Source organism: Mustela erminea, chromosome 8 (assembly GCF_009829155.1).
Source record: "Mustela erminea isolate mMusErm1 chromosome 8, mMusErm1.Pri, whole genome shotgun sequence".
Taxonomy (NCBI): domain Eukaryota; kingdom Metazoa; phylum Chordata; class Mammalia; order Carnivora; family Mustelidae; genus Mustela; species Mustela erminea.
Window position 1 is genome coordinate 81516593 of NC_045621.1, and position 27125 is coordinate 81543717.

General features: G+C 45.1%; 1 protein-coding gene across 1 annotated transcript in view; it reads right to left on the reverse strand.

Moving 5' to 3' along the window:
- KIF5C (kinesin family member 5C) overlaps positions 1–27125 on the reverse strand; it is a 157057-nt gene that overhangs the window by 97856 nt on the left and 32076 nt on the right. The window contains exon 2 of the mRNA XM_032356183.1: positions 6201–6291. Within this exon, the coding sequence (XP_032212074.1) occupies positions 6201–6291 (91 nt within the window). The remainder of the gene's footprint in view (positions 1–6200; positions 6292–27125) is intronic.

A 27125-nucleotide genomic window follows, 5' to 3' on the forward strand; every position in this document is an offset into this window, starting at 1 on the left:
TGGTTTCCTTGGGAACCAAAGCAAAAACTTGAAGACCACAGTGTAAGGGTTGGGGGTTCAAGCTTCAGTTTTCACAGAAATGCCAACTTGCTCAGAGAACAGATTCAGAGTGAAGAGCCTCTAAATAGCCATGAATGCAACGTGCTTTGAGGGACACAAAGAAAGAGGCTCCCATCCTGCGGGTGTACCTTTAAAATTCTATATTCGTGATATAAACAGCTCTGGGCAGTTGGAATGCTAGCCACAATCACAGCACTAAAGCTTCTGTTTATCAGAAATTAAACATCTCCCCCTAAACACCTACACCTCCCGGTGTAGGAGGCACTCTGGGACATACCAGCCCAGGCATTATTAGATCAGGGGTAAGGAGGCCACGGCCAAGGGTCCAGCTCCCTCTGCTCCCCCTCAGAGGCCGCCGGCGACCCTGCAAGTGCACATGCACACAGAAGGGGGCGCCGAGCAACGTGCCACGCCCTAAAGAAAAGCCAGCTCAGAGTCAGAGCCCCACGGACAGGAGAAAACCTGGCACGTTTCCTCTACTGCCACCAAGCAGTGTGGCCGGTGCACCTAAATTAGGCACCCCTGGACGGGGTCCACACCTCTAAACCCAACTTCCCTGGGCAGAATGCACAATCCTACTAACTCCTAGTTAGCTGCTGCTCCCAGGACTCCTGCAGGGTGAGGCCTAGGACACACACGGGAAAACAAGAGCTCAGGGAGAGCACTACTTGTCTTAGGGCAGGGAGCCAAGGAACACAGGAGGCGCTACTTGGAGAATCCTTGACTGTTTGTTGCTGCTATTTCAACACGGAGTGCAACTATTATTATTTTTTTTCTTAAAGGAAAAGAGAGTACATAAAACTCCATCAGAACAAATGCTGCTTAGTCTTTAAAGTACTATTTACAGGGGCGCCTGGGTGGCTCAGTGGGTTAAGCCGCTGCCTTTGACTCAGGTCATGATCTCAGGGTCCTGGGATGGAGTCCCGCATCGGGTTCTCTGCTCAGCAGGGAGCCTGCTTCCTCCTCTCTCTCTCTCTGCCTGCCTCTCTGCCTACTTGTGATCCATCTCTGTCAAATAAATAAATAAAATCTTTAAAAAAAAAAAAGATAAAGTACTATTTACAGTCATGTTGCAATTAATTCATTGTTGCAGAACCTATCTCTAGTGCTCAAGGTTGAACAGAGCCGATGCCTTCTTTCAACTCAACTGTGACTTAAAAGGTTATTTAAAAAAAAAGATAGAAAAAGCTCTTTGAATCCAATGTTCTCAATTTTCTTCCAAACTCCAGGTTGTAGGGGCCAGTTTGTTTACCCGGTCTGTGTCTGATTATCAGGGGAGAGGAGAGGCAGGAGGGAAAGTGAGGGCACACTGCGCATTTGGGTTGGACCGCTGAGGTGGAGGAGGCCAGAGCACACGCCCAGGAAGGCAGGATGGAAGAGCGGCACGATGAGCCACCCAGCACCCCCACCCAACCCTGATGGAAACAGCCCACAAAAAGGCACTTTCATCACACTGAATGACAGTTCCTGGGCCCAAGGAAAGCATTTGTTTCAGAGCCTCTCCCGTAGCAGAATGACGGTTTCTGAGCACCAGCCGCAGAGCCAGGAACCAGCCAGACAGAACCTTGCTTTGTGATGGGCTCTGGCGTGATATGACCTCAGCTCACACCACAAAGCTAGTGGCACCCACAAACACAGCACACATCTATCCAGCAGCCAAGCAAACCCAAAGAGAGGTTCTGCAGCAGGTGGGAAGAGCCTTCTCACCTCCAGAGAGGGGGGCGAAACTTGAAAATTCTTCTCGCCTCTTGCTATAGACTTCAGAAGCCAGTTTTCCACCCTAGATTTTGTTAGTTCTGAGTCCAGATCTTCCTAGAGCATAAGAGTTAATTGTACTCTTGGGTAAGAATTTGAGGATGTAATCATACAAGTTCCTGAGAAGGCATGGCCTCGTACCAACTCCCCAAATGAAATGGTGGCCTGTCAGTGGCAATAGTGACAGACAAGTCATCCCTGCCTTGGAGCCCTAAGTCTCTGGCTGTCCAACAAACTACTCAAGTAGGCATATGCCTCGAGGCAGCCCTGCTGAACACTAGTGGCAAACCAGAATGGTGGGCCAGCCAGTCTGAAGGGAAGGTCATCTTCAGAATGGACATGCATCTCACTGTGGGGAGACAGGCAGGGCCCCCCGAAGGCCACCTGCCACAATCTCTCCCTCTCTCTCCTCTCCCCTTTTCCTGTGGCCATTCCTATCCCTGTCCTTTTGCAATGCTTGGTTAATAGTCCATGTGGCCTGATAGAAAAGTAACAACTCATAAATTGTTACTAAATGCTCATTATGAGCTCTCCAGAAAAGTGGGAGAAGAAGAGTGTAGAAAAATTCAAGGAAGACCGGCAAAACTCAGGCTCAAATTCCAGCCTCACCAACCCCTAACTGACCTGGGCAAGTCATCTAAGTTCAAATCCCTCTTTAATACAATGGAACCAATAATGCCCATACCTCATAAAACTGTTGAGACTTAAAATATGATAACATACGTAAAGTACATAGATGGTGCCTGACAGATAATGCTACCCAAATAGATATACTTCTTCTTAAGAGTCACATATAATATAATAAAACATATTTATAGTATCCTGAGCCTGAAACTTGTCAGTGAATCCACATTGCCCATCCATTTCCACCAAACTCTGATCTAGCCTCTCTTTTTAAGTTCTGGCCCCCCAGTACCTTATAACACTCTAAGTTGCCCAAACAAGCCATATAATCTGTGTCTTATGATTTTGCTGTTCCTTGTGCTTGTACAGAATGTAGACATATTCTAGAGTCTACAGGACCCAACCTTTCCAAGAAGCCTTCCTTAATTCTCTAAACCTCATCCCCATTCACCAAAATCAGTCCCCCATGACTTCCTTCTGTGGTTCCACAGCATTCTGCACACAGCCAGTTTAAAGCATGTACTCCTCACAGGTACAAGAACTATGGGTGCCTCCGTCTCTTTCCCTATCCATGATGCTTTCTGCAGACAGTCTTTTTTTTTTTTTTTTAGATTTTATTTATTTGACAGACAGAGATCACAAGCAGGCAATAAGGCAGGCAGAGAGATAGAGGAAGGGAAGCAGGCTCCCTGCTGAGCAGAGAACCTGATTCAGTGCTCCCTCCCAGGACCCTGGGATCATGACGTGAGCCTAAGACAGAGGCTTTAACCCACTGAGCCACCCAGGCACCCCTGCAGACAGTCTTATATACCTTTGTAACTCTAATCCCTAGCAGTGCTTACTCTACATGGTAAATACTTACTATCTCTGCATAAAGGAATGGGTAAAAGAAACAATCAAACAAACGAAGCCTAAAGAAATCAGATCTAGAAAACAAGGAACCACCTTCTCTAGCCCTGTACAGTCCACATCAAGTTAATTTGAAAGGCAAATGCCCAGAGTGACTTCTGTAGAGTGGGAAATAGTTCCTCGTACTTCAACAATAGCAAGCAGTAACCATGGTTTTTAATTCCTAGCACGTCCACAGAAACCTTCCTATTTACCATGCTGAGAGTCACAAATCCTATAAGCTTTTCTGGAAGAAATGAAGAATTCTACATACTCTTTCAGACAACATTTTAGAAAAACACACACCAAACAAAGATGGGAATGTGGGAGGTACCAGAATTCTACAATCAAATGTTTGAAATATGTTTTGAAAAACCCAGTGAAGTTGAAGGGAATGAAAAAACCAAGAGAGAAAAAAGCTATCCAGTTAAAAGGAGTCTTCCTGATCTCAAAAACGTTAAGGGTTCAGAGAGCCTTGAAAGAAACGCTCGCCAGTCCACTACATTACCATGAATCGTGGGGGCTGCGGTAGCCTTCAGATGTTATCTGATTGAATTTCTGGCCTCTAGAAAAAGAGACCCCTACAGTGCCACCTTCCTTTCCTGATTTAAATAGGGCTTGTCATGGCAAAAGAAACCTCAGTTGTGGGCTGCCTGGATGGCTCAGTGGGTTAAGTGTCTGCCTTTGGCTCAGGTCACGGTCCCGGGGTCCTGGGATCAAGCCCTGCGTCGGGCTCCCTGCTCAGTGGGAAGCCTGCTTCTCCCTCTCCTGCTCTTCCTGCTTGTGTTCCCTCTCTCACTGTGTCTCTCTATCTCTGTCAAATAAACAAATAAATAAAATCTTAAAAAAAAAAAAAAAAGAAATAAAGAAACCTCAGCTGTACCTATTAACTATTCTAAGGAGTTTTTTCTTATACTTCTGTATTTTACCTTGCTGATGCATACATAACATGGCCACTTCCCCTCATGCTAGACTCAGTGGATATTAAAAAAAGTTAAATTAGGCCTTCATCACCCCCCATTAGTTTCCTTTCAAGGAAGAAGAAAGAACTCTTTATTGTTACAAAATGAGTATGCTCACATTACATTTATAGCATCTGAAAACTATCTGTTTATCATATCATGTCAGAGCCTAATGTTACCCTAAGTGGTTTTCTTTGTGGCTCACCATATATTGGGCCTCAAGTGACCCAGTCAGGTCACATCTTCACAAGAACTTTCCAAGGACTGCCTATTTCTGACATTTCATACTACAGAAAAACCCAAACACTGAAAGAGACCCAACTTCTCTAATAATGAAGACTGAAAGGTTATGATTGTTTGTTAATCATGGGATTTTTGAAAAAGGGAGTGCATCCATCTCTAATTACAACATCAACTTAGAGATGTGTTGAAATGGACCTCATGCTTGGCACAGCACGTGGTAAATACTATTTGGTTCTGATAATGGAAGGGGAGAGAAAAAGAAGGAAATTATGGCTCACATGTGATTAATCTTACTTTAATAAAAATAAGGAAGAGTCTGCTAATGGAGAGGAAGAAGGGTTGACTAGCAGCAAACTAGAACAACGCACTCCAAAGAGAGAGAAAACATATTTAGACAGGAAGAGATCCAAGAGAAGAGAAGTAGAGAGAAGACAAATATTACCACCAAATATAGGCCCACAGTATTAATTCAAGAAGAGCCCAAATTCGGGCATGTTTTTCTCTTCTGTTTTCTGTATCATCTTCCTGTGAAGACCTTCAAAATCAATTGATGTCTGCAACAGGAACATGAATAACCATACACCTCAGTGAGGAACATTACGTGCTGTCTCCCACGCAGGTGCCCAGGGTCAGAACTAATCGAACAGATGCACCCAGGGTTGGCTTTCAGGAATTTCAAATACTTAGGTTAGGCAGCTTCCAAAAACAAGCACATCTTGCATGACAAGGTGCTTTTTGAATTCTGTTTTTGCTTTTTTGCTCTTTAAATCTACAGCTACCTACAAAGGTGGAAACATCAGGACATTTGAAAGCACAGGGGCCATAGCATTCAGAGTTGAAGGTTAAGATATGAAGATGAAAAACAATGAAGCAGGAGATGCCCCTCAGCTCTGTCCAGATGGCGAGCTCCCCCAAGGCAAGCTCCAGCCTGCCCCTGATTTGAAAGGGCAAGGTAGAGCAATGTGTAAATTGCTTCATCTTCCTGCTGTTATTTTGACGCAGAACCTTCAGGGCCAAGGCCAGTCCCAGAGAAAAGGGCTGATCTCTGAGATGATTTTAGGCTTCAGGCTATCTATCTGGAGGAACAAATGTTGGTATCTGGGTGGAAAGATGGAAAGTGGGTTAGACAGAAGTATGTTTAAGAAATTGCTGAGTAGCAAGAAGAGCTTGATAACCCACAAAGTAATGTGATTTTATGATGCTGTAGAAAATTCCTTGATGCCCGAGAATTTTCCATGTGTAAGGCTTCTCCCTGAAGAGACAAATGCCCAAAATGAATCAGCCAAAAACAGACAACTGGAGCATCAGAAATACATATATTTTTGTCTCCTTCAAAGTAAAAAGGAGGTCTTATACCTACGGCAGTATTTTAAAACCATTACAGAAATAGTGTGACCATAGCTTTTAAGCTTCTAGGTGGCAGAATAACTCTGCCAAAAAGGTGACAAAAGAAATAAAGAAATTTCCTTAGCAAGGAAGTATAGAGAGGTGCGAGAACTTGCTTGACATCCTAGCAAATCAGAGTCAGAGCTCGGGCTACAATTCAGTGGTTCTAATTAGCAGGCCTCTGCTTATAGTCAAGGGACTTTGAGTCCTAGGCTGCAAATATCACTTAATGTTTTCAATTATTCTGAAAGGCTGGGGAGGAAATAAAGAAATAGCACTTACCTTTGACAATTTGCTTTGCACACGCATTGTAAACCTGCTCTTGGGTCGTGCTGGGAGGTAGCACTCTATCGAAGACATATGGCTTCCCTTGCTAAAAAAGACGAAAGGAAAGGGCAGAGAAAACACATTAGAAGTTTAGGAATAAAAAGCACTAATAGTAGTTAGACCACAGGCACTAAATCACAAACCCTATCCTTGAAGGCATTTCCGTACTAAGGCTAGGGAATTATTACATTGCAAATCCACACGGACAATGGGCATATGTGTTTTGCATATTGAGAATCTGAGAAAGAAAAAAAAGGTTTGTTTTGTTCTTTTTTTTACATAAAACACATTCTGATGAAAAGTGGGCTGAGGCTTCATTCATTCATTCATTTTGTGAGAGCTTCTTCTGACCAGGGACTAGACTAGAGGCTAACCCAATCAGAAAACAGCACAGCCTATAAAGCCTTCAATCAAGTGTGGCAGAAAGCTAATAAACAAGAAGGCAAACACCCGGGGAAATACAAAATGCCTAGGTACAAAATAATGGGACAGAGGGGATGACAGAGAGAGCAAAGCAGGCCTCTCTGAGGGAATGCCAGTTCGGTGGATCTTTAAAGGATCGCAGAAAGACAGAGGCAAGTGAAGAGCCATGGGAGAACAGAGCAGACTGAGCAGAGGTCTGAGCAGGCAGGAAGGGGTCTGGAGTGTTCAAGGAACCAGAGGGTGGCACAAAAAGAGGTGAGAAAGGAAATCAGGAGCCACTTAATATAGGGCACTGTTAGCCAAGAGAATGTGCTTGGATTTTATTCAATGGGAAGACAACATGATCAAATTTAAGAAGCTGCTCTTAATAGGAAGATATTGCTTTGTATCCCAAAGAATTCCAGTGTTTGCTTTATATGTATAAGTGATGCCTTAACTCAGTGGAGGCCTCCAAGTCACAGAGGGCCCTTCTGCACAATAAATCAAGTGACTTCCCCAGGTGTAAGATCTTGGGGTTAGGTCTGATACTGGGCTATGTGCCGTTCAAGGCAGTAATGGTCAGAAGGGAAGGGAAGCAGCTCTGTCCTGGTCTATGTGAGCCCTCACCCCCCAACCACTCAACCTTTACCAAGGAATTATTGGGTGTTTATATGCCAGGTACAGTTCTGAGGACCATGGAAAGTGGTAGCTGAGACAGACACAGCCGCTTCCCAGGGAGAACCACCCTTCTCAGCAGTGCCTTCTTCCCACCACCACCACCACCACCCGGACAAGGGGTGGTCCCCCCCCCAGCCTGATCCACCCACGCAGCCCTTTATCTTCATTTCTCCCATTTCTCCCAAGTGGTTAGAGGGGCTGGCAGGAGAAGGGCAGGAAAGAGGAGAGCCCAGAGTCTCCTTCACCCTGACTGACCCTGTACATCCTACATGTGGCTTGGACACCAGGAAACTCTACCCTAGGACAGTCCTGCCAATGCCTCAAACCCAAAGACAAGGCTTGTTACATCCTATAATCTTCACACAGAGGTACGCAGCGATCAGACTGGCTTGGCGTTTTCCTCATTCATGACCATGGTGCTGCACATAGGGAAGGTCCTATGCTTCACGCGTTGTTTGAGCTTTTAGTCTTTGAAAATGGGATTGAGCCAGCCAGATAAATGAGCTACTTCCAGTTTGGTCTTAGAAGAAATGGAGAATTTTGAGGTACCATAAAAAAACTTCTTCAAGTAGCCTCCATGCCCAACATGAGGCTTGAACTCACAACCCCAAGATCAAGATCTGAGCCAGAATCAAGAGTTGGATACTTAATTGATTGAGCCACCCAGGTGCCCCAAGAATTTATTTCTATAAAAAGCAGCAGAATCAGACATCTTGTTAAAATTATGGAAAGGGGTTATTTTCCAATGTTTTGTTCCCAGCAAGTCTCATTCCATTAGTGAACCAAGTATTTGATTGAATAACCAAGAGAATGTTTCTTACCCCTATCCATTGCCAACTATCAGCCCACTACATTCCTATTAGCCTTATCTATTCATAAAATTAACTAAATGTCAGTAAACGGTCAGAATAAACATGTACAGAGTTTGTGTAAGTATTTGTCATCCATTGAAACTTCTTAAAAGAAACTGTAGCTTTGCTTAATTTCAAACAAACCCATTATTTCTCCAAACTTGATAAGAATCACCAAAATAAACCATTTTGTTTCCAGAACAATCATGATTTGGGTTTTGGAGAAAATGCACTTACTACAGCAGAAAAATGGCCTATTAATTTGTAGCAAATTGTACAAAAAACAGAAGACCTCTCCCCAACTTTGCCCTTCAATCCAAATTGTTAGATGGAGTACATTATATATTCACTTTTAGAGAGACCGAAAACAAGAAATCTCCATTACTCATTTAAATAATATCATTTATCAAGTGACAACCACACTACAACAATTTTTCATAAACTGAAGTTAACTCCCAAACAGAAACTGTCTTCGAGAAAAGAGAAAATTTAGAAAATGATTTGTTTTGAGGCTTCTCATCAGGACTGGAATATAAAGAAGTTAAAAACGTAAGTATTTTTGTCTTTTCATACACTGAGTTGGCTATATAGGCTTTTAAGTGAACCTTAGACTCCTGAAATTAAAATTGAGAATTAAAATTTAGTTACAGATTTTTTAAGAACTGATTTGTAGTCTAGTCATTCAAGCTATATATAAAACGGCCATTTAACAAAACAAGAACAACAAATGACTCTTTGCTGCTTTGGTAATGGTACGAAAATCTCACAAACCCTAAAAAAGACTTCAGGAAACCCCCTCTCTCCTGGACCCCAGGAGAAGAGAGTCTCCCTGTATCTGACCCCACTGTGGCTGACGGTTTCTGTGGACAAGCCTTGGGTGCAGCGTGCTCAGGCTGTCACTGAAAGTGCAGCTACGGAATACATCTTTCAATTAACGTTTTAATACGGGTGCTAAGAGCTAACACTCGGAACTTAATGGTGAGGGCTCTGATTACTCCTGGAGACATTTTCCTTTCCAGGCACCTTGTCAGCACGTGGTTCTGCCATCTCTCTGGCTACTCTCTGCCAGAGTCCTTTGCTGGTGTCTCTTTCTGACTTCTAAACGACAACGTGTCCCAGACTCAGACACCTCAGCCTCCTCTCTGTCTACATTCTTGACCTTCATATAATTTAAATGAACATTTCAGGCTTCAAATCTCATCCATGCTCCAGATTCACATATTCAATCAGCCCCTGGAAATTTCCACCTAGATTCCATTAGCCATCGAAAGCTTAACTGACAAAAAATGAATCATGTCTGAGTAAGAGACCAAAATCATCAAGTGTGTCCCATAGATTCCATATCCCAAATATACCCCAAAAGGATCACAACCTCAGCCCATGCCGCCATGGTTTCTCATCTGGACAGCAGTGATAGTCCCCTCACTGGTCTCCTTGACACCATTCTAGTTTCTAACAATCCAACTTGCACCTAGCAGCCAGAGTGAGCTTTCCAGAGCTATAAATCCAATGGTGTCAAATCCTCCCTTAAAAACCTCCAACGGCTTCTGTTACACGAGACCCTCTTCACCCGCACCTCCTGCATTCTCTGCCACCTACTACAGTGTAGCCCACTGGACTTCTTTATCCCTTGGCTCATTCGTCAGTGGATCCCCCAGCTCAGGGCCTCTGCTCCTCACTTCCTTCCCTTTCAAACTCTCTCACCGTGGGTTTTCACTGGCTCACCCGAAATCTTCGTTTGGTTGTCTCTTGATCACCCTGTAGATGTCCACTCCACTTCCTCCTCCTTTGAGGACTTCCGAGCTCCTCACATAAAGCGGCCCCACCCCCTGGCATCACTCTCTATCACATTAGCCTATTCAGTTTGCTTCATAGCAATTAGTGTGTGACCTATTCTCAACCAGTCAAATGAGCTACTACAATGAAAGCATTTAAGTAGCTACCACGGAAGCCATATACATCCCAAGAGCTCACTGCATGTAAGCAAACCTGCCGCAATTTATGAAAGGAATCTGAATGGAACACACACCCTGCATGTACATTACAACTAGAAATGAAATAATCTAGCTTTGCCACAAAAGCCTCCACAGACAGCAGCTAATTGCAAAGGAGCAGTCTAACTAAATAACTTTAACCAGGATCACGGGCAAAAAATAACAGCAGATGGTTCTTACATTTTTATAGTTAAAGTTTAAAAAAAAAAAAAATCAAACCACTTCTTATCAAGTTGTTGAGAGCAAAGTATCCATGAACCATATGGCCTGCCTCTTAATTCACTTGACCCCTTACCCAACAACCGTTCTCCAGCCTGGAAGGAATATTACTCTGGGAGATGGAGGAAAGCAAAAGACCCACTTCAGCGTTTAGAAGATGAGCACCAGGAGGGATGTTAAGGAAACTGAAATTAATTACCCAAGAAGAGGTCATGAAGAAGTAATCTAATAATCATCTCTAAGACCAACCAAGGGTTGGGGCCAAAGATTCCCAATGATTTGAATGATTTTTCTATTGTTACTAATAAAGAAAAAAAGAAAGAAAGAAAAGAAGGAAGGAAGGTTGAGGGAGGGAGGGAGGAAGGAAAAGAAAGGGGGAGAACCCTTAAATTTCCAGAGCAAGATTGAAACTCACTCTGTGGAATTATCTTTAGATACTGAGGGGTATTGTGAAGAGGAATAGATTTCTGAGAACAATCATTAAGTCTCTGTGCCAGGTGACTGGCTTCATGCGACTTCCTTCCTGAAAATACAAGAGAAGACAATTTCTTTCAGCCTCTCCTGGCCACCTTCTCAGTGCTGTGTACCCGCACCGGCCACTGTCTGCACCATCACCAAACATGACGACCCAAACCCTTATCTGTTCTGTCTTGTTTTGTTTTTAAAGATTTTATTTATTTATTTAACAGACAAGAGATCACAAGTAGGCAGAGAGGCAGGCAGAGACGGGGCGGGGGTGGAGGGTGGCGGGAAGCAGGCTCCCTGCCGGGCAGAGAGCCCAATGTGGGGCTCAATCCCAGGACCCTGAGATCATGACCTGAGCCGAAGGCAGAGGCTTAACCCAATGAGCCACCCAGGAGCCCCTATCTGTTCTGTTTTATCTCACTTCATTTTCACAGTACCTCCATGAGGTAGATATTACTATTCCTATGCCATAAACCAGAAAACTGAGGCCCTTGGGGGAAATAATTTTAAGTCTCTGATTTCAAGTGTTCTTCCTTCAAGGAAAGGGCAAGACTGGCAAGAAACATGGTGGGCATGCACCTGGCCAAGCATTCCTAGGAACAGAAGAAATTAAAAAACAGGCAAGAGCCTTCCGCCACAGGAGCCAGTAAGGAGCGGCAGCTGTGGCTCTGTGCTACCCTGTGGCTGTGGGTCTCAACAAGGCCACACAGTGACCAAGAATGTGAAAAGTCAAGGCCCGCCACGGGCGCCTCACCAAGCACACAAAATTCATGCGATCCGAGAGGTGTGCGGCTTCATCCAATAGGAAAGGAGTGCCATGTGGCTGCTCAAGGTCTCCGAGGACAAGCGCACCCTCAAGTATGTCAAGAAAAGGCACACAATTGTGCCAAGAGGGAGAGAGAAGAGCTGGGCAATGTCCTGCAGCCATGAGGAAAGCAGCGGCTAAGAAGGACTGAACCCCTCTCCTCTCTATCTAATAAGCCTTCTGTGGAATTTGGGGCTTTTGTGCTGCTCTTGGAAAGGAGGCGAGACCCCTTCCACCAACATCCTTCCTGGGGCACAGTGGTGAGGGGCATGGTGATGCCCACAGAGATGCAAGCCACCAAGCAGCACTGGATTTGGTTTTCAGTCATAATTAAATGGATCATACGTTCCAGGAAACGACAACGACAGAACAGGAAAAGGACAAGCAAAGCCTAGGAAAAGGCAGGTGTGAGATTGCTATGAAAAGTTGTAAGTTGGGGCACCTGGGTGGCTCAGTGGGTTAAAACCTCTGTCTTCAGCTCAGGTCATGATCCCAGGGTTCTGGGATCGAGCCCCACCTCGGGCTCTCTGCTCAGCAGGGAGCCTGCTTCCTCCTCTCTCTCTGCCTGCTTCTTTGCCTACTTGTGATCTCTGTCTGTCAAATAAATAAATAAAATTTTAAAAATTTAAAAAAGAAAAAAGAAAAGTTGTAAGTTATGGAGAAAAAAATCCAGAATTTTTCGGGCCTTCAAGGTCAGCCCAACCCAACATGGTGTTTTACAAATAAAAGAACTTGACGTCAGGAGAGGTAGATGGCTTGCAAAAAGCCGCCCAGCCTGTTAGGTAGGTAGCTGATCTGTGCCCCAAATCCAGACCTCCAGGCTCCCTATTTAGTGTTCTAAAAGTTCTGGGTTTAGCATCAAGTTGCTCTCTCTGAACATCCAGGAAACAACAAGCACGAGCCCCTGGAGCTTTGTTTTTCCTGCTTTCCTCCCAGTCAGTTCTAAATTATTTCCAAATACACAGTTGATTAGGTCACTGAACAAAGAGTCATTGCTATGACTACCGGAGCAGCAGGGGAACGAGCATCATGGCCTCTCAGAGTTAATATGGACCCTACAGTCAGCCCCTCCAGCCTCCTCTCAACGAGCGACTCCCGCCTCCATGAGCTCTCACTGGCGACGATGAACGGCTCAACCCCAACTGGCTCCACGTGCTGGAACTTTGTGTCCTTATATGGATTTAAATCTGCCTCCCTGAAGCATTAGGCCTGGCACCATCCTCCAGGACGAGACAAACCGAGGCCCGAGACCTGCCTACAACAACATTACAGCTCGGTTTCATTTGGGGAGCTGTGTTCATTGTCTAAATCCCTTTTCTCTTATCTCAGAGAGAAAGAGAAAGACAGGTGTGCTTCAGTCCTAAAAGTTGAGTGGATTTGTCCTAACTTGAAGGAACCAAAGTGTCCAAGGTTAAGACATCACTAAAACGTTGTATTAGTTTGCACAAGAAGAAATTAAATAAACTCACAGACTCTGAAGGGCTTTGGTAACAACAGGAAAGAATGTTTCCAAAACATTAATTAAAAAGCAGGAAGTCCTCAGGTTAATGTTGATACTCATTTTTTTATCAACACAAATATTGTGCCAAAACAAGTTTTGTTTTGTGTTATTTATTGAAATATAATTCACATACCATAAAATTCACCCCTTTAATAAAAGGGTACATTCTGTTGTTGCTGAAATCTTTACAAGATTGGAGAACCATTACCGCTATCTAATTTCAAAAACATATTCATCACCCCAAAAAGAAACTCTGTACTTCTTAGCAGTCAATCCCGAACCTCCCAAGAGGGAGGTCTGTAAGAGACATTTCTTATAAATAGAAGCATATAACATGTAACTTTATTATATATGCTACATATATATGTATATATACATATAAATACATATAAATATGTACATATAAATATGCCTATTTTAGACATTTCATATAAATAGAAGCATATAATATGTAGCTCTTGTGACTAACATTTTCTTTCACTTAGTATGTTTCTAAGGTTCATCCATATTGTAGATTTCACTTTCACGACTGAATAATCCTCCACTGCAGAGATTAACCACATTTTATGTATCAGGATGAACATTTGGGTTATTTCCACTTTTTGGCAATTATGAATGCTGCTATGAACATTCATCTACAAGTTTTCATGTGGACATATGTCTTCATTTCTCCTTTCATTTCATATACCCAGGAGTGGAATTTCTGGGTCACGTAGTAACTCTATAGAAGTTCACTTTTTTAAGAACTTACAAACTGTTTTCCAAAGCAGCTGCACCACCTTGCATTCCCACCAGCAGTGTATGAGGTTTTCTCCACATCCTTGTTGTTGTCTGTCCTCTTTAATATAACCATCCTAGCACATAGGACATGGCATTTGTTTTTTAAGATTTTATTTACTTATTTATTTGATAGAGATCACAAGTAGGCAGACAGGAAAGCACAGAGGGAGGCAGAGAGAGAGGAGGAAGCAAGCTCCCTGCTGAGCAGAGAGCTGAAGTGAGGCTAAGGCAGAGGCTTTAACCCACTGAGCCACCCAGGTGCCCCAGGACACGGCATTTCTTTGTGATGTTGATTTAAGGAGAGGTTTGGCTTTGTTTGTTTGTTTTGAGAAAGAGAGAATGGGAGGGAAGGAAGGAAGAGGGAGAATTTTAAGCAAGCTCCCTGTCCCCTGCAAAACCTAAAGCGGGGCTGGATCTCACGAGCCTGTGATCCTGTGATCATGACCTGAGCTGAAATAAAGAATTGAGCACTTAACCGACTGAGCCACCCAGGCGCCCCTCAGGAGCTTTTAAAATTGACACTTAACACCATAAAATTTATTTCAACTTTTATTATGGGCGCAGAGTTGTTTCTAGGCATTATAAGACACTGTTGTACTGTTGTCTTAACATTTACAAAGTGGTCCAGAATGAGAGAATCCTCTCACAGAAACTATAAATCATACAGACTCATGTGCTTTAAGAAAGAGAAGAGTGCACTAGAAGGAAAAGGGATTTATGATAGGGTCTCTGTGCTCCTCACTTCAGTAGCTAATACTGAGCATTGTCCAGGAAGACAGCATACCAATATATGGTGTAAATGAATTCACATAAACATGGGTATAACTCCCATTTCTCTGAGGCTCAGTTTCCTCATCTGGAAAACAGAGCTAATAGGGTCCACAATTCAGGATTGTGAAAACTAAGTATATTCAGGCTAAAAAGTGGATCCATGATAGTGTCTGATATTCTAGAAGATGCTTAAGTCATGGTCAGTGTTATTCTGTAATAAAAAGTTTAGACCAATTCATACCAGGCACTTACATTGCACCAAACTCAAGAGAGCAGTGACCCCTTAAAGGAAAGGATACTAATAAGTGACAATCACTCACAATGTACCAGCTCAGAGACCTGGCATCCTGATGCCCCTACCACATACTTCAGGCATCTTCAGGTCCTAGGTCTGCAACTCATAAGCTCAGCTCCATGAGGCCTTTATATTCTGAGGGTCCTAGCAAAATTCACTGTTCTAAGATTACCCTCTGTACTCTAAAAATAAATAAAATTGTAATGTGCAGCCATGAATCCCGTTTAGGAAAGGTGAGGAGCTATGCCTTGTGCAGGTACTCCTTGACTCACTAGCTCTGCTATTACAGCTTTGGAGCCTTCCAGAACCTTTGTGATAACACCAACTATAAAGATGAAGCAGATTCCCTCTTAATCTTCACCATTTCCACGCAGCTGGTCTGACCTCCAGCACCTGCATGCGTCATTTTGCCTGAGGGCTTCTCTAGCTGGAGAGCTCTCTCTGTCACTTGATGCAGGGCAGAAGGACAGACATCCCAGGACCAACCCAGCAGCCTCCCCCAATGACTGATCAGAGTGGGGATTAAATACTCAAGCTCTCTTGCCCAGAGGTGGAAGTGGAGGGGACTCTTTGAGGCATGCATTCCAAACTGGTTCCTTCCCATTGGGCTGGAACCCTGCTGCCCACAGTGGTAACCTGCATGAGGACACACGCTAGGTTGGTTTCCTGTCCTTCCTGCCTCATTCCTCCACTCTTCTCCAGTGTTTCTTGGATTCACCTCCCTTGCATTTGAATCCTTGTTTCGGGGCCTGCTTCTGGGGAAGACCAAAGGAAGACAAAATCCTAGACATTTTCCTCTTTCATTCAGTAGTCCCTAAGAGATTCTGGATTTGTCGAGTCACTGTCAAATATGGAGCCACTGCATTTGGTTGATATCCAGACAAGGGGGTGAATGGAAATTGAAATCCTCATTAAAAATCCACAACTGATATAGGAAAAAAGAGTGCCTTTTTCTCTATAAAAGGGTGCTGGTCACTTGCCAAGTCCTGGGCCCATGAGGGCACATCTGCCCAGAGGCTTACCAGGTTTTGATTCACACAAAGGAGCACTGCAAGTTCATGAAGGTCCTGGCCTAGCAGAGCCTCGTACATAACGGTACCAGGTAGGTGCTCCGTAAAAGTCTGCTGCTGCTGAAAGCCCGCCAGAGGAGCACCAAGGAGGGGAGGGTGCCGAGACACCATGAAACCATGCAGGGGCGTGGGAGGGGCAGGGAACAGTACTCGCTGTATTTCTCCAGTGTGTCAGAACTTTACTTGCTGCTGACCAATCTCATCTCCCACCTGCAAGACCTGAGCCATCGTGGAGGCACACGGTCTCTCTCTTTCTGTATCCCTTTACTCCTCTTTACCCCACCACCTACCTTCCCATTTTTCTGAGGGTGGGCTGCAAATTCCCAGAGCAGAAAAAAACTCCACTGGCAATGACCCATACCTGGCAGTGACCATCCGTTTTTTTCCCAACACTGTTACATCTGGTCCCACGTTCTTGGATCTGCCAGCGTTTGGAGGTAGCTTCCTAATGAAGACCTCCGCGTTCTCCTCCCTGCCCTGCTGCATGCCCCATCTCTGCTGGGATGACTCTGTGACTGGGGATAGGAGCGCTAAGCCAGCACCAGCCCCAGACACTTCCCTCCCCCTCCCCACACTGGCTCTGTGCCCCAAGGAAGGCAGCTGGTGCCAGTTCCGGCCAAAGCCAAGGCTGCTCCCAGGAGAGGCTGTAACGAACCCGACGGAGCAATGACCGGCTTCTACTGAGTTGCCAAGGTGATGCCAACCACGCCTCAAGAATGAACAAAGGCAACACATGAGAATGAATCTTGTAAACCTTCTTCCTGCAGGAAACCAGGCGAAAATTCTTTCTTTTCTGCCAAAAGTCCTGCTGCGTGGACACACAAGCACTGTCAGGACTGCAGACAGCCATGAAAAAAAACACTCTGGGAAAGCGAACTGCCCAAGTGATAATGAAGAAATTCAGAATTATTGCTGGCTAGCAGGCAAAATGAAGACAGAGGTGTTACCTCTGTTCAAGAAATTAACGGAATCTGCGTTGCAAAAATAATTATTTATATGTGATTTGCATCTCGTGTTAAAATAAAATGACCTCTCCCCGCCCCCCCCCGCCCAGTCTTCTGCATTTAACTGCTCTACATCCTAGTTTGCCAAGATACAGGGATTAGTAGATTGAGTCAGGGGAACTTGTTCTAGTCTGGCACCTCGCCCCTCGCATACTTCGTGACCTTAAACAATTTGCCTATTTTTCTGGGTCTCCTTCTCTCTGTAAAGTGAAGTACCGGATCTTTCCGGCGCTAACGTGCTATGATAATGTTCTGAGATTTTCTCCTAAGAACAGCTCCAATCTTGACCACATACAGCACAAGAGAAGGTAAACTTTAAACTGGCATGAGCCCAATGTTTTATATACTTAGGAGAAATGAGTAAAAATTGCTGCTATAGTTTTTTTCAGCGGCTCTGGTTTTCTGCCAAGTCAAGTCTGAAAAAAAAAAAAATCAAACTTTCCTCACTAGAAAGAGGGTGTTAAGCCATTCCACGGAAGGTAGAATGTAGGACTCATTTTGCCAGGTGGAAGAGCACTCAGAAAACTCTGAGCTCTCTTTCTGGGGCGCATGGTCCCGGGGGCAGCTCCCCAGCACAGCCCTGTGCGGTCCAGTCAAACTGCCGTGCTGCCAACCTCTGTCACTTAGGCTGAGACTCACAGTGGCGTCTCCAGCATGGAAGGCACACAGTGGCTCAGGCAAGGTGTCTTCCCTTTAGTTCAAACATGAAATAGAAAACCTCCACCCAGACTTTCACTTGGCTAGGTATGGTGCATTACAGAGACTTCTGAGAAATGGGCACTGCATGTGTTTACTACAAATACAACTAATATTCTATTAATTTTTTTCACTCTTCAGAAAAAGTTTATAGAATTCTAATCTCCCCATCTATTGGACCGCAGTTTTGCTCTGGTGGTCTGGACCCCTTGTCTCTATTTGTACCTCATGATTTGACAGGCTGGGTGGAAACTTAGCTTCCCTTCCTGGGAATGGAGAATCACTTCTCATGAGCATGTAGAAGGCAACAATTTGAGCTGAGAGTAGGATCCACAATTTCTGGTTCCCAGCCAAGCCTTCTACCCATAACACCATATTGCATCTTGTCATTGATCCTCCAAGAACATATTTTAGCTCTCAAACATAGATTTTCTAAGAATCCCGTGCATTTGGGTTTAAAACATGATGCAGTAGAAGCCAGAGTGCAATGGTGTGCTTTTACATATTACAAAATATCTCTCATAAAGCATAGGACAAAAAATGTTCCACAGAGTAGAATAATTACATGAGTGCAAAGCAGCAAGGGTCATCAAGTTCAGCATAGCAATGTCACCATCAGTGTCCAAAGTGCCACCCCCATTAGATGAGAGTGCACCAGCACCATGAAAATTAGCTGTTCTTTCATGGCCTTCACCAGCCAGTTAAATCTAGGACAGATGAGCTGGAACTGAAGACACACGGGCCCATGCATCCCAGTCCAGTGAGCCTCTGTCCTTATCCAGGAGAACCACATTTTGGTGCAGAGAGGCAGACACAGATCACCCGACTGACAAATGAAGTACTTGGGCCACCAAGAAAACAAAAACAAATGTTTCTAAGATTTGTTTTTGCTGAATTCAACCACAACTGTGTAATGAGAAAATCTTACAAGAAGCTTTTTTAAGTGCAGCTGACATAGAAGCTTTATATCTTTTAAAAGATTTTATATTTTACTTGGAGGACTGGACACCATATTTTTCAGTGCTTAAAGTACTCGAAGGGCTTGGAGGCCACAGACAAGGTTAAGAGTTGAAGAGCAAAATCCCCCAACACTTCTGCCTGCCCTGCCCCTCCTTTCCGAATTGAAGTTCCACCCTGTGAACCTTTAATGGCTGAGACAACGAAAGAAACTCTGGCTCCAGACGGCTAACAGTCATCAGAAAGAACTCTCCTCTATTGCCAGGAGCAGCACTCTGCTTATCAGGTTCATTAGTTAATAGAACCCAGATAAACCAATTGTTCATTTCTGAGTAGACGGTGAAGTGTGTGTGTGCTGGGGAGAGGGAGAGGCGTTTTCCCCGGCCAAGCAGGGAAAATCAGGGTGGCAGGGAGACAGCAGCAAAGCCAAATGTCACCTCCTTTACAGCTAGCCTAGGATGGACCAGGAAAAAAGTTGTTTAAACCGATTACTCCAAACAGCTGTTGCTCAACTATCCAGGGTAGTAACTGTTTAATGGGCACCCACACACGGTTAGCTGAAGGGCTGCTTACTGGTACCTTCTCCCTTGAGAAGGGAACCCTGTGTTCATCAGTTCTCGCCCTGTTCCCTTTCAATAGCTCCCTCTTCATAAACGTGTTTTAGGAAAAGGAAGGAGCCTGTGTTTTCTTCTCCTGTGAATTATTTTCCTGTGCCCCCCTTCAGACTATTGCCTCTCTCTGGACCTATCTGGAAGTCGGTCTTGTCCCTACCTCCTCACTTCCTCACTCCTCTGCCTCACATTCTGCCATCCAATTTCCCCTTCACTCAGCTGCTTTCTTAAAGGGCTCCGCAGCCTCTTGATCATCAAATCTAAGACCTCTGACAGCCCGTGATATCCTGAAAACAGAACCACACCAGTCCCACGTGCTGAATCTCTGACTGACTACTGTCTCCCCATGAGGCACACTCTGCTCAGCCTCTTCCCTCTTGACTCCTCCTCCTCCGGTCCTCCTGACCCTGGTTCTCCTTGCAGCCAACTCCAAATAAAGGACAGACCTACTCTCTTCTTAAGCCTCTTTTCTCCTTTGCAGCCTCCTCTTCTGTGCTCACCCCCATGGGAGAGCTCAGACACTCCTGTGGTTTCAGCCATAAGCTGTGTGCAAAAGAGGCAAAATCCATCTCTAACCCTGAGCCCCAAAACTGTTACCATGTCTGATTAAAACCTCCCACGGGAGGTCCCACATACCCTAAACAACATATGCTGAAGAGGGAGCTCTCTACCTTCTTCCTCCTCTTCCTCCTCTTCCTCTCCCAACCCACCCACCTCTGTCTACCACTGTCCCCACTCATCTAGGCTGAAAGGCTCAAGCTACATTGCCCACAGCTCTTCCTGACCACCGTCACCCAGTCGCTGCCAGAGTCGCGGTTCATTTGTTTGGTCTCTCTCTTGCCTGGCATCTCAACTACCCTGATTACTTTTTACCTAGACTTCCGCAAGAGCCTTGTAGGGGTCTGCTTATCCCTCCTACCTCTATTCTACATCCTCTGCCAAATCCATCTGCTTTGACCCTAAAGATGGTTCTCAACCAGTTCCTAAAGATGGCACTCAACCATTTGCTAATGCACCCTACTATACATACACCCTCTAAGCAGTGCCTTCCACAGTGTGGGACCTAACAACCTGCCTCCTTCCCGACCCAACACTCCAGCAATGTGCTTGCAGTGACCTGCCTGCAGCCACCTCGCGGCTCTAACTGTTCCCTCAAGGGAACGGCATACTGATACCTTCGCCTGGTTATCTGTCGAAACACTACCTGCTCTTTAAGACTGGTGCCAAATGTTATCTCTTCCAAGATAAAGGCTTTTCTTGAGCCTCTCAAATAGATGTCATTTCTCTCTCTTTCTCTCCCTCTCGGAACTTCTGCAGCACTTTGATACTCTTCCAGGAAGACTCTGACACCAACTACTCTGTATTACAGTCATCTGGAAGCAGCATGTTATGGAAAGAAAGTAGGATCCAGGGTCAGAGATTGGGGCACGAGAGGTATAATCTATTCTATGACTCTCCAGCCAGACCCTATGCTTTTCCTCGGTCATCACATATATCTCTCACAACTCCTCTCTAATGTACTACCACTCTTTGCATCTTACAAGTGACAAGATCGGGTTAAGAGAGGTCCCTGATGTGCAAAGGGTCATGAAGCCCATATTACATTTGCTTCATGTGGGAAAAGTGAGAACCAACTGATACAAGGTATATAAGGAGTGCATGTCTGGCTCAGCTGGTAGAGCATGCCACTCTTGATCTCAGGGTTATGAGTTTGAGCCCCTGCTGGGCAGAGTATACTTTAAAAAATAAAATAAAGTCTATAAAATGCTATTCTTTTAAAAGGCATACAAAAATCACTTTACAAATTACAATGTACGGTACGTGAGTTTGTTATTAACATTATAACTTATCTTACCCTTTTAGTTCTTTAGTTTTTAGTTAGTTTTTTTTTTTAGTTATTCCGTTATTTATTTATTTAGGACATGTTTTTTATCTTACCCATATGTGGATTCCCCACAGCATTTATGACAATTATTAAAGGCGCTTAAGAAAATAAAAGTGCTGAAACAGTTGTTGAATTAAACTGGATTCCTGGGGGTGCCTGGGTGGCTCAGTCAGTTAAGTCTCTGCCTTCAGCTCAGGTCATGATCCCAGAGTCCTGGGATCAAGCCCTACATCCGGCTCCCTGCTCAGTGGGGATCCTGCTACTCCCTCTCCCTCTGCCTGCCATGCTCCCTGCTTCTGCCTGTGCTCTCTATAAAATAAATAAATAAAATCTTTGAAAAACAAACAAACAGGGGTGCATGGGTGGCTCCGTGGGGTAAGCCTCTGCCTTCGGCTCAGGTCATGTTCTCAGCATCCTAGGATTGAGCCCCGCATCGGGCTCTCTGCTCAGCAGGGAACCTGCTTCCTCCTCTCTCTCTGCCTGCCTCTCTGCCTACTTGTGATCTCTGTCTGTCAAATAAGTAAACAAAATAAGTAAACAAAAAACTGCTTTAAAAAAATTTAAAAAAATAAAAAAACAAACAAATAAATTGGATTCCTGATGCCATGACTTGAATTACGAGTATTTTGAAAACTTCTACTGCAAAACTAAAGTTCCCATTTATTGAAGAGGTAGATGCCTATGCCAGGCATAGACCACTTCTAATCCCCACAGCAGTGCAGAAAGGCTGCCATTGTCTCTGGTTCATAGATGAGCAAGTCAGAGCACAGGATAGCAAGTAACAGTCATGCAGCTAACAAGCAGTGAGGCAGGAGGGTCTGATCTCAAAGCTCACGACTTTCTGCCATCCCACCCTCCTGACCACAGAGGTCCAACTTGCCCAAATGCCCTCGCAATCTAGCACAGTGTCTTCATCAGAGGTGATTCCTGTCCCTTTCGAGCACAGAAACATCACTTTCTTTCTACACACGTGAGCACCTAGAGCTCCCTCTCGGATTCCATTCAATCTCACCACAGCCTCTAGAACGTGGATATCATCAGCACTCTCCCCCACACAGCTGGACATATTTCATAGAGCCTCAAGATTTTTGTTTTGTTAGTTAACACACAGGGGTACATTAGTTTTAGGTGTGCAATGTAGCGATTCAACAATTCTGTGCGGTACTCAGAGCTCATCGTGATGCCTGCACTCTTTATATTCGCATTTAGAGCTTCCCTTCTCACGGCCTTACTCCGTGAATATGGATGGAACCCTTCATGGGCCAGGCCTTGCTGCAGACACCGGGAACACGGCAATGACGAGACACGGGTGCCTGTGTCTGTGGAGCTTTCGTTCTAACGGAGTGGGAGGAGACAGGCAGAAAGCAACTGAATCCTAACAAAGGGAATTTCTGCTGGTGTTGTGATGTGATGGAAATGAAGAGGGTCGGGAAGGCGGGTTCTGAACCTACAACGTCGGAGCGCAGGCTTGGACTTCCGCCAGCCACAGGAAGCGCGAGGGGCAGACTGTTCCAGGAGAGGTGACCTAAAAAGGGCCGCCTTGAGCTAGGAAGCACGCAGTGTGTGGGCAAGTGGGCTGGTGTATGAGAGACAGCAGGAGCAAGGCGTATGAGGTGATGGAGGAAGAGCCAGGTGGACAGTCTCGTGCTAGGAAGCCCTGTGGTACATGCTGTAATACACTTCTAAGCAAAGGAATGGCCCAATCTGGCTTCTGTTTCTAAATTATTACCCTAGCTGCTCTGTGAGGACTAGGTGTTTGGAGACGAAATGGGAAGACAAACAGGGAGGCCGCTTAGGAGGTCAGTTAGAAGTCCGTAAAGGCAAGGGGCAGCCTGGACTAAGGAATGGGCAATGCAGATGGCAAGAGGAGGATGGATCTGAGGTAGAGGTGGGAGGTGGGCCCAAGCCACAGGTAGAGATGACAAAGAAGCACACCGTGAAACCTCACCAACGTCCGTGAGTCTGATATGCTGTTCTCCATGCCAGAGTCACATGCCACATATTGCTTACAGACATCAGCCCAACAAGGCTGACCAAGCCAGCAAGACCTATTTATTTTTATTCTCAGAACACTCTTCAGAGATTGCCTCTCCTGCTCTGACCTCCAAGGTAAGGTCTGCCAACTGTGGAGTCATCTGAGTAGCCCAGAAATCAAGGCAAAGAGAGAGCCCAAGCTATCAAGTAGCTCATGCTTTCTTTCATCCCCACAACTATCCTGTGGAAATGGTGCCAAAACCCACAGATGACAGGGACAGCAGACTCTCCAGCATCACTCATTTGGTGGGTGACAGATCCACAACAAAACCCAGATCTGTCTGACCTCGATGTCCATGCTCCTTCAACCACACCACATATGAAGTCAAAAGAGACTTGACTGCACAGATCAAGAACTTCACGGTGGCTGGAGTCACCAGGAGTTGGTAACACCCACTCCTGAAACTACTCAGAGTTCTGCTCCATAACTACAGTTTCTCCCACTTTTTTCAAAAATTTCCAGGCAAAAATACTTTCATTTCTTTACCATATAATTGTTGGTGGTCCCTTGTGTCAGGCAACCTGCTGGATCCCAGAAAGCCAGCAACGAGAAGGACACACTCCCTAAGCACTGAGAGTCCAGAGTCTGATAGTGGAGGTCACGAAGCATCAAGGAAAGGTGGCTTTTCACTCCTGTGTCCTTTAAAGCTCTATAAAGGCTAGGGTTAAACGGACACCAGAAAGTTGGCTAATATTTTCAGGGACTTTACTGTTTTTATGCCACACTGGCCTCATTATGTAGATAAGTTCATAGATTCATTCCATTCTATTATTCTGTAAGAGTACTAATAAAAAATGTGTCAACCTAAAAAAATGCAAAGTCTCAGGCAAAGCAGCCTTCAGAATGTTAACAGTGCTAATCATTAGTACCTCACTAGATAGTTACGACCAATTTTCAGTGTAATGTGGGGAATGCTAGCAAAAGAGAACACTACTGGCTACTGGAACCAGGTAGAGTGGGAAGTGCACTGCAAAAATTACCTCACAGAATCTTCAGACAACCCCACGGAGTAGATAATATTAGGACACCCGTTTTACTAAAGGGGGTTAAATGACTTGCAAAAGGTTACCTGATGAATAAGTGTGGGAGAAAACAAGGGCCCAAATTCTTTCTTTCTTTCCTTTTTTTTTTTTTTTTTTAAGATTTACTTATTTATTTGAGAAAGAGAGAGCCAGGGGAGAAGCAGAGGGAGAAGGAGAGAAAGAATCCCAAGGAGACTCCCCACTGAGTGCAAAGCTATAAGCGGGACTCGATTCCACAACCCAGAGATTCCAACCTAAGCCAAAATCAAGTCAGATGCTCAACCAACTAAGCCACCCAGGCACCCCAACAAGGACCCAAGTTCTTTTTTTTTTTTTAAGATTTTATATATTTATTTGACAGAGATCACAAGTAGGCAGAGAGGCAGGCAGAGAGAGAGGAGGAAGCAGGCTCCCTGCTGAGCAGAGAGCCCGATGCGGGGCTCGATCCCAGGACCATGGAATCATGACCTGAGCTGAACACAGAGGCTTTAACCCACTGAACCACCCAGGTGCCTCAAGGACCCAAATTCTTAATGCCTGTTCTGTTCTGTTAAGGCCAGTTTGGTTCTTTGAGATGACTGAGAGGTTAGAAATAAGAAACTGGTTTGATAGACCTAGCTTTGTTTTGTCTGGAGGAAAAGAATCTTGGAGGGTGATTAATTAAAGCATATTCACAGTATTTTTAAAATAAATTGAGACAGCTGCTCTCCATCTCCCCTGAGGAAAGAAGAAAAGGCTTCCTCCCTCAGCCTGGCAGATGAAGATAAAAAATGAAATAAGGACTGTCCAGACAGGGGGAAATCTTGCTGGACCCTGGGGAATTCTGGTGTCTTCTACAATTGTTTACCAAACCCCACATGCCTCCTCTTAACCCTACTCTTTCTTCAAGGTCCATTTCAAGTCCCACCCACAGTCCCACAAAATGAGACTGAGACAAAGTAAAAGTTATTTAAAGCTTTATTTTATGCCAAGTATTAGAAGTCAGACTGATTAGCCAGGGGAATGAGACTGAAACAAATTTAAAGTTATTCAAAGCTCTATTCTATGCTAAGCATTAGAAGTCAGACTGACTGGCCAGGGCTGTATCCACAGAGAGCAACCACCTCCAGCTTACAGGCTCAAGAATGGGCTGACTGACTGGTCAGTGCCATCTCCGAAGAGAGAAGTCCCCCCCACCCAACGCCCCTGGTTGTTTTCTGTCTTTGAGTATATATGTCTTTTCTCCAGTTGAGTGGCAACTCTCTGGAAGGAAGGTGCCAGGACTTACTACCCCCTCTGTCTCCAAAGCATTTCTTTGAAAAATGAATATGCAGAGTGATTCCACAAGTAATCATCTGAGCTGCTTTGAAAAGTCTAATTTTCAGCCTGGTAAACACTAGAATGCTTTTCCAGATCAATTCTGTATCTATGACTGTGGGCAATGCTGAAATAAAAGAAAAGCCAGGCTAGCCAAAACTTTTTAATGTAAATACTAACAACAGTAACTAAGTAGGTTGGAAAGATTTGAGACAGAGACAAGCCAAAGACTTCTGTGGAAACACCATGATGTTGATGTGCAGATGAACCTAATGACAGGAAATTACCTTTACCTTAAGAGACACTGCTGAGTGGCTCCAGACACATACACAGCCCACGTCTCTAACCATCCAACCACCTTAGAACCACACAGAAGGATGTGAGGGATAGTGCTCTCTATACCTGCCTCTTTTCGGGCCAGCTGAGCCACAAATGCCAGCTCCACATCGGTCAACTCCTGACCTTCCTCTCCCCGACCTTCCACTGGTGCCCAAAGGTCAGGAGATGAGGTCAGGAAGCTCTGGACTAAGGCCACACACACACAGGTACACTTTTCTCCCTAGATTAGATGTGTTCCAAAGGACTTATGATCCCACTGGTCTCTGTGTTCCCACAGACTCCATGATGTGACTTAGCCAGGGACACAAACACATGGGCACAGTGATCAGACAAGAAGACACCTCAGCTCCCTAGGTTAATGGGCAAAATCTGGGGTCCAGTTGTCATATAGTGAGCTGGGCCCTTACCATGTCCACCGTTCCACACAGGGGCACGTGAGTACCTCCCGTGTCTGAAGCCCAAGACCTTCACAACAGACAGCGAGTGACTCTAGGGAAGCAGCAGCAGGCTGTCCCTCACAGGCCATGGATTTGAGAAGGTAGCCTCCACCAGTGGAGGAGACATCCCCCTTCCCCTGAACGCTGAGAAGCCCCTCTTCAGGGAACAACTTTCCCTACTGTGCTTCCTTAATTAAAGGAGCCTCACTAGACCGCTCCTGAGGGCCTCAAACAGGCGGCTCTCCTCTAATTCCCATTCCATGGGTCTGAAAGCTGCTGCCACTTCATTGTCCTTCTCTGCTTCCGGCAGTATCACACCGAGCCACGCCTCCCTGCGGGAAGGCAGGTCGGTTAGGAGCACCCCTCCCCGGGATTTCCAGAAGATCAGTGAGTCAGTGTTTCCTTTGATCCCCTTGGTCTCCGCCTGCACAGCCATTAGCTTCCCTCTAGGCACTAGGACTTGCTTTCCTCCCTCCTCTTCTGCTGAATTATTTAAACCTCAAGAACTAGATAAAACTGACTTGCAGACTCGACTGGCGGGAGAAGAGGTGACATCCTGCTGTCTCCTCTGTCCTTGGTCCTTCCTCTTTGTTCTCGCGCTCCTCCATCCGAGGACAGCCCTGACCTTGGCTCCGTCTATCCCCTCTCACACATGCCAATTCCTCCTCCATCAGCTAAAAACATGCACATTTTTACTGTTCCAAAAAACCAAAAACCTCCATCCCCGCTGTTTCTACTTCAGCCATGCACCAGGCTTCTTGCTTCCT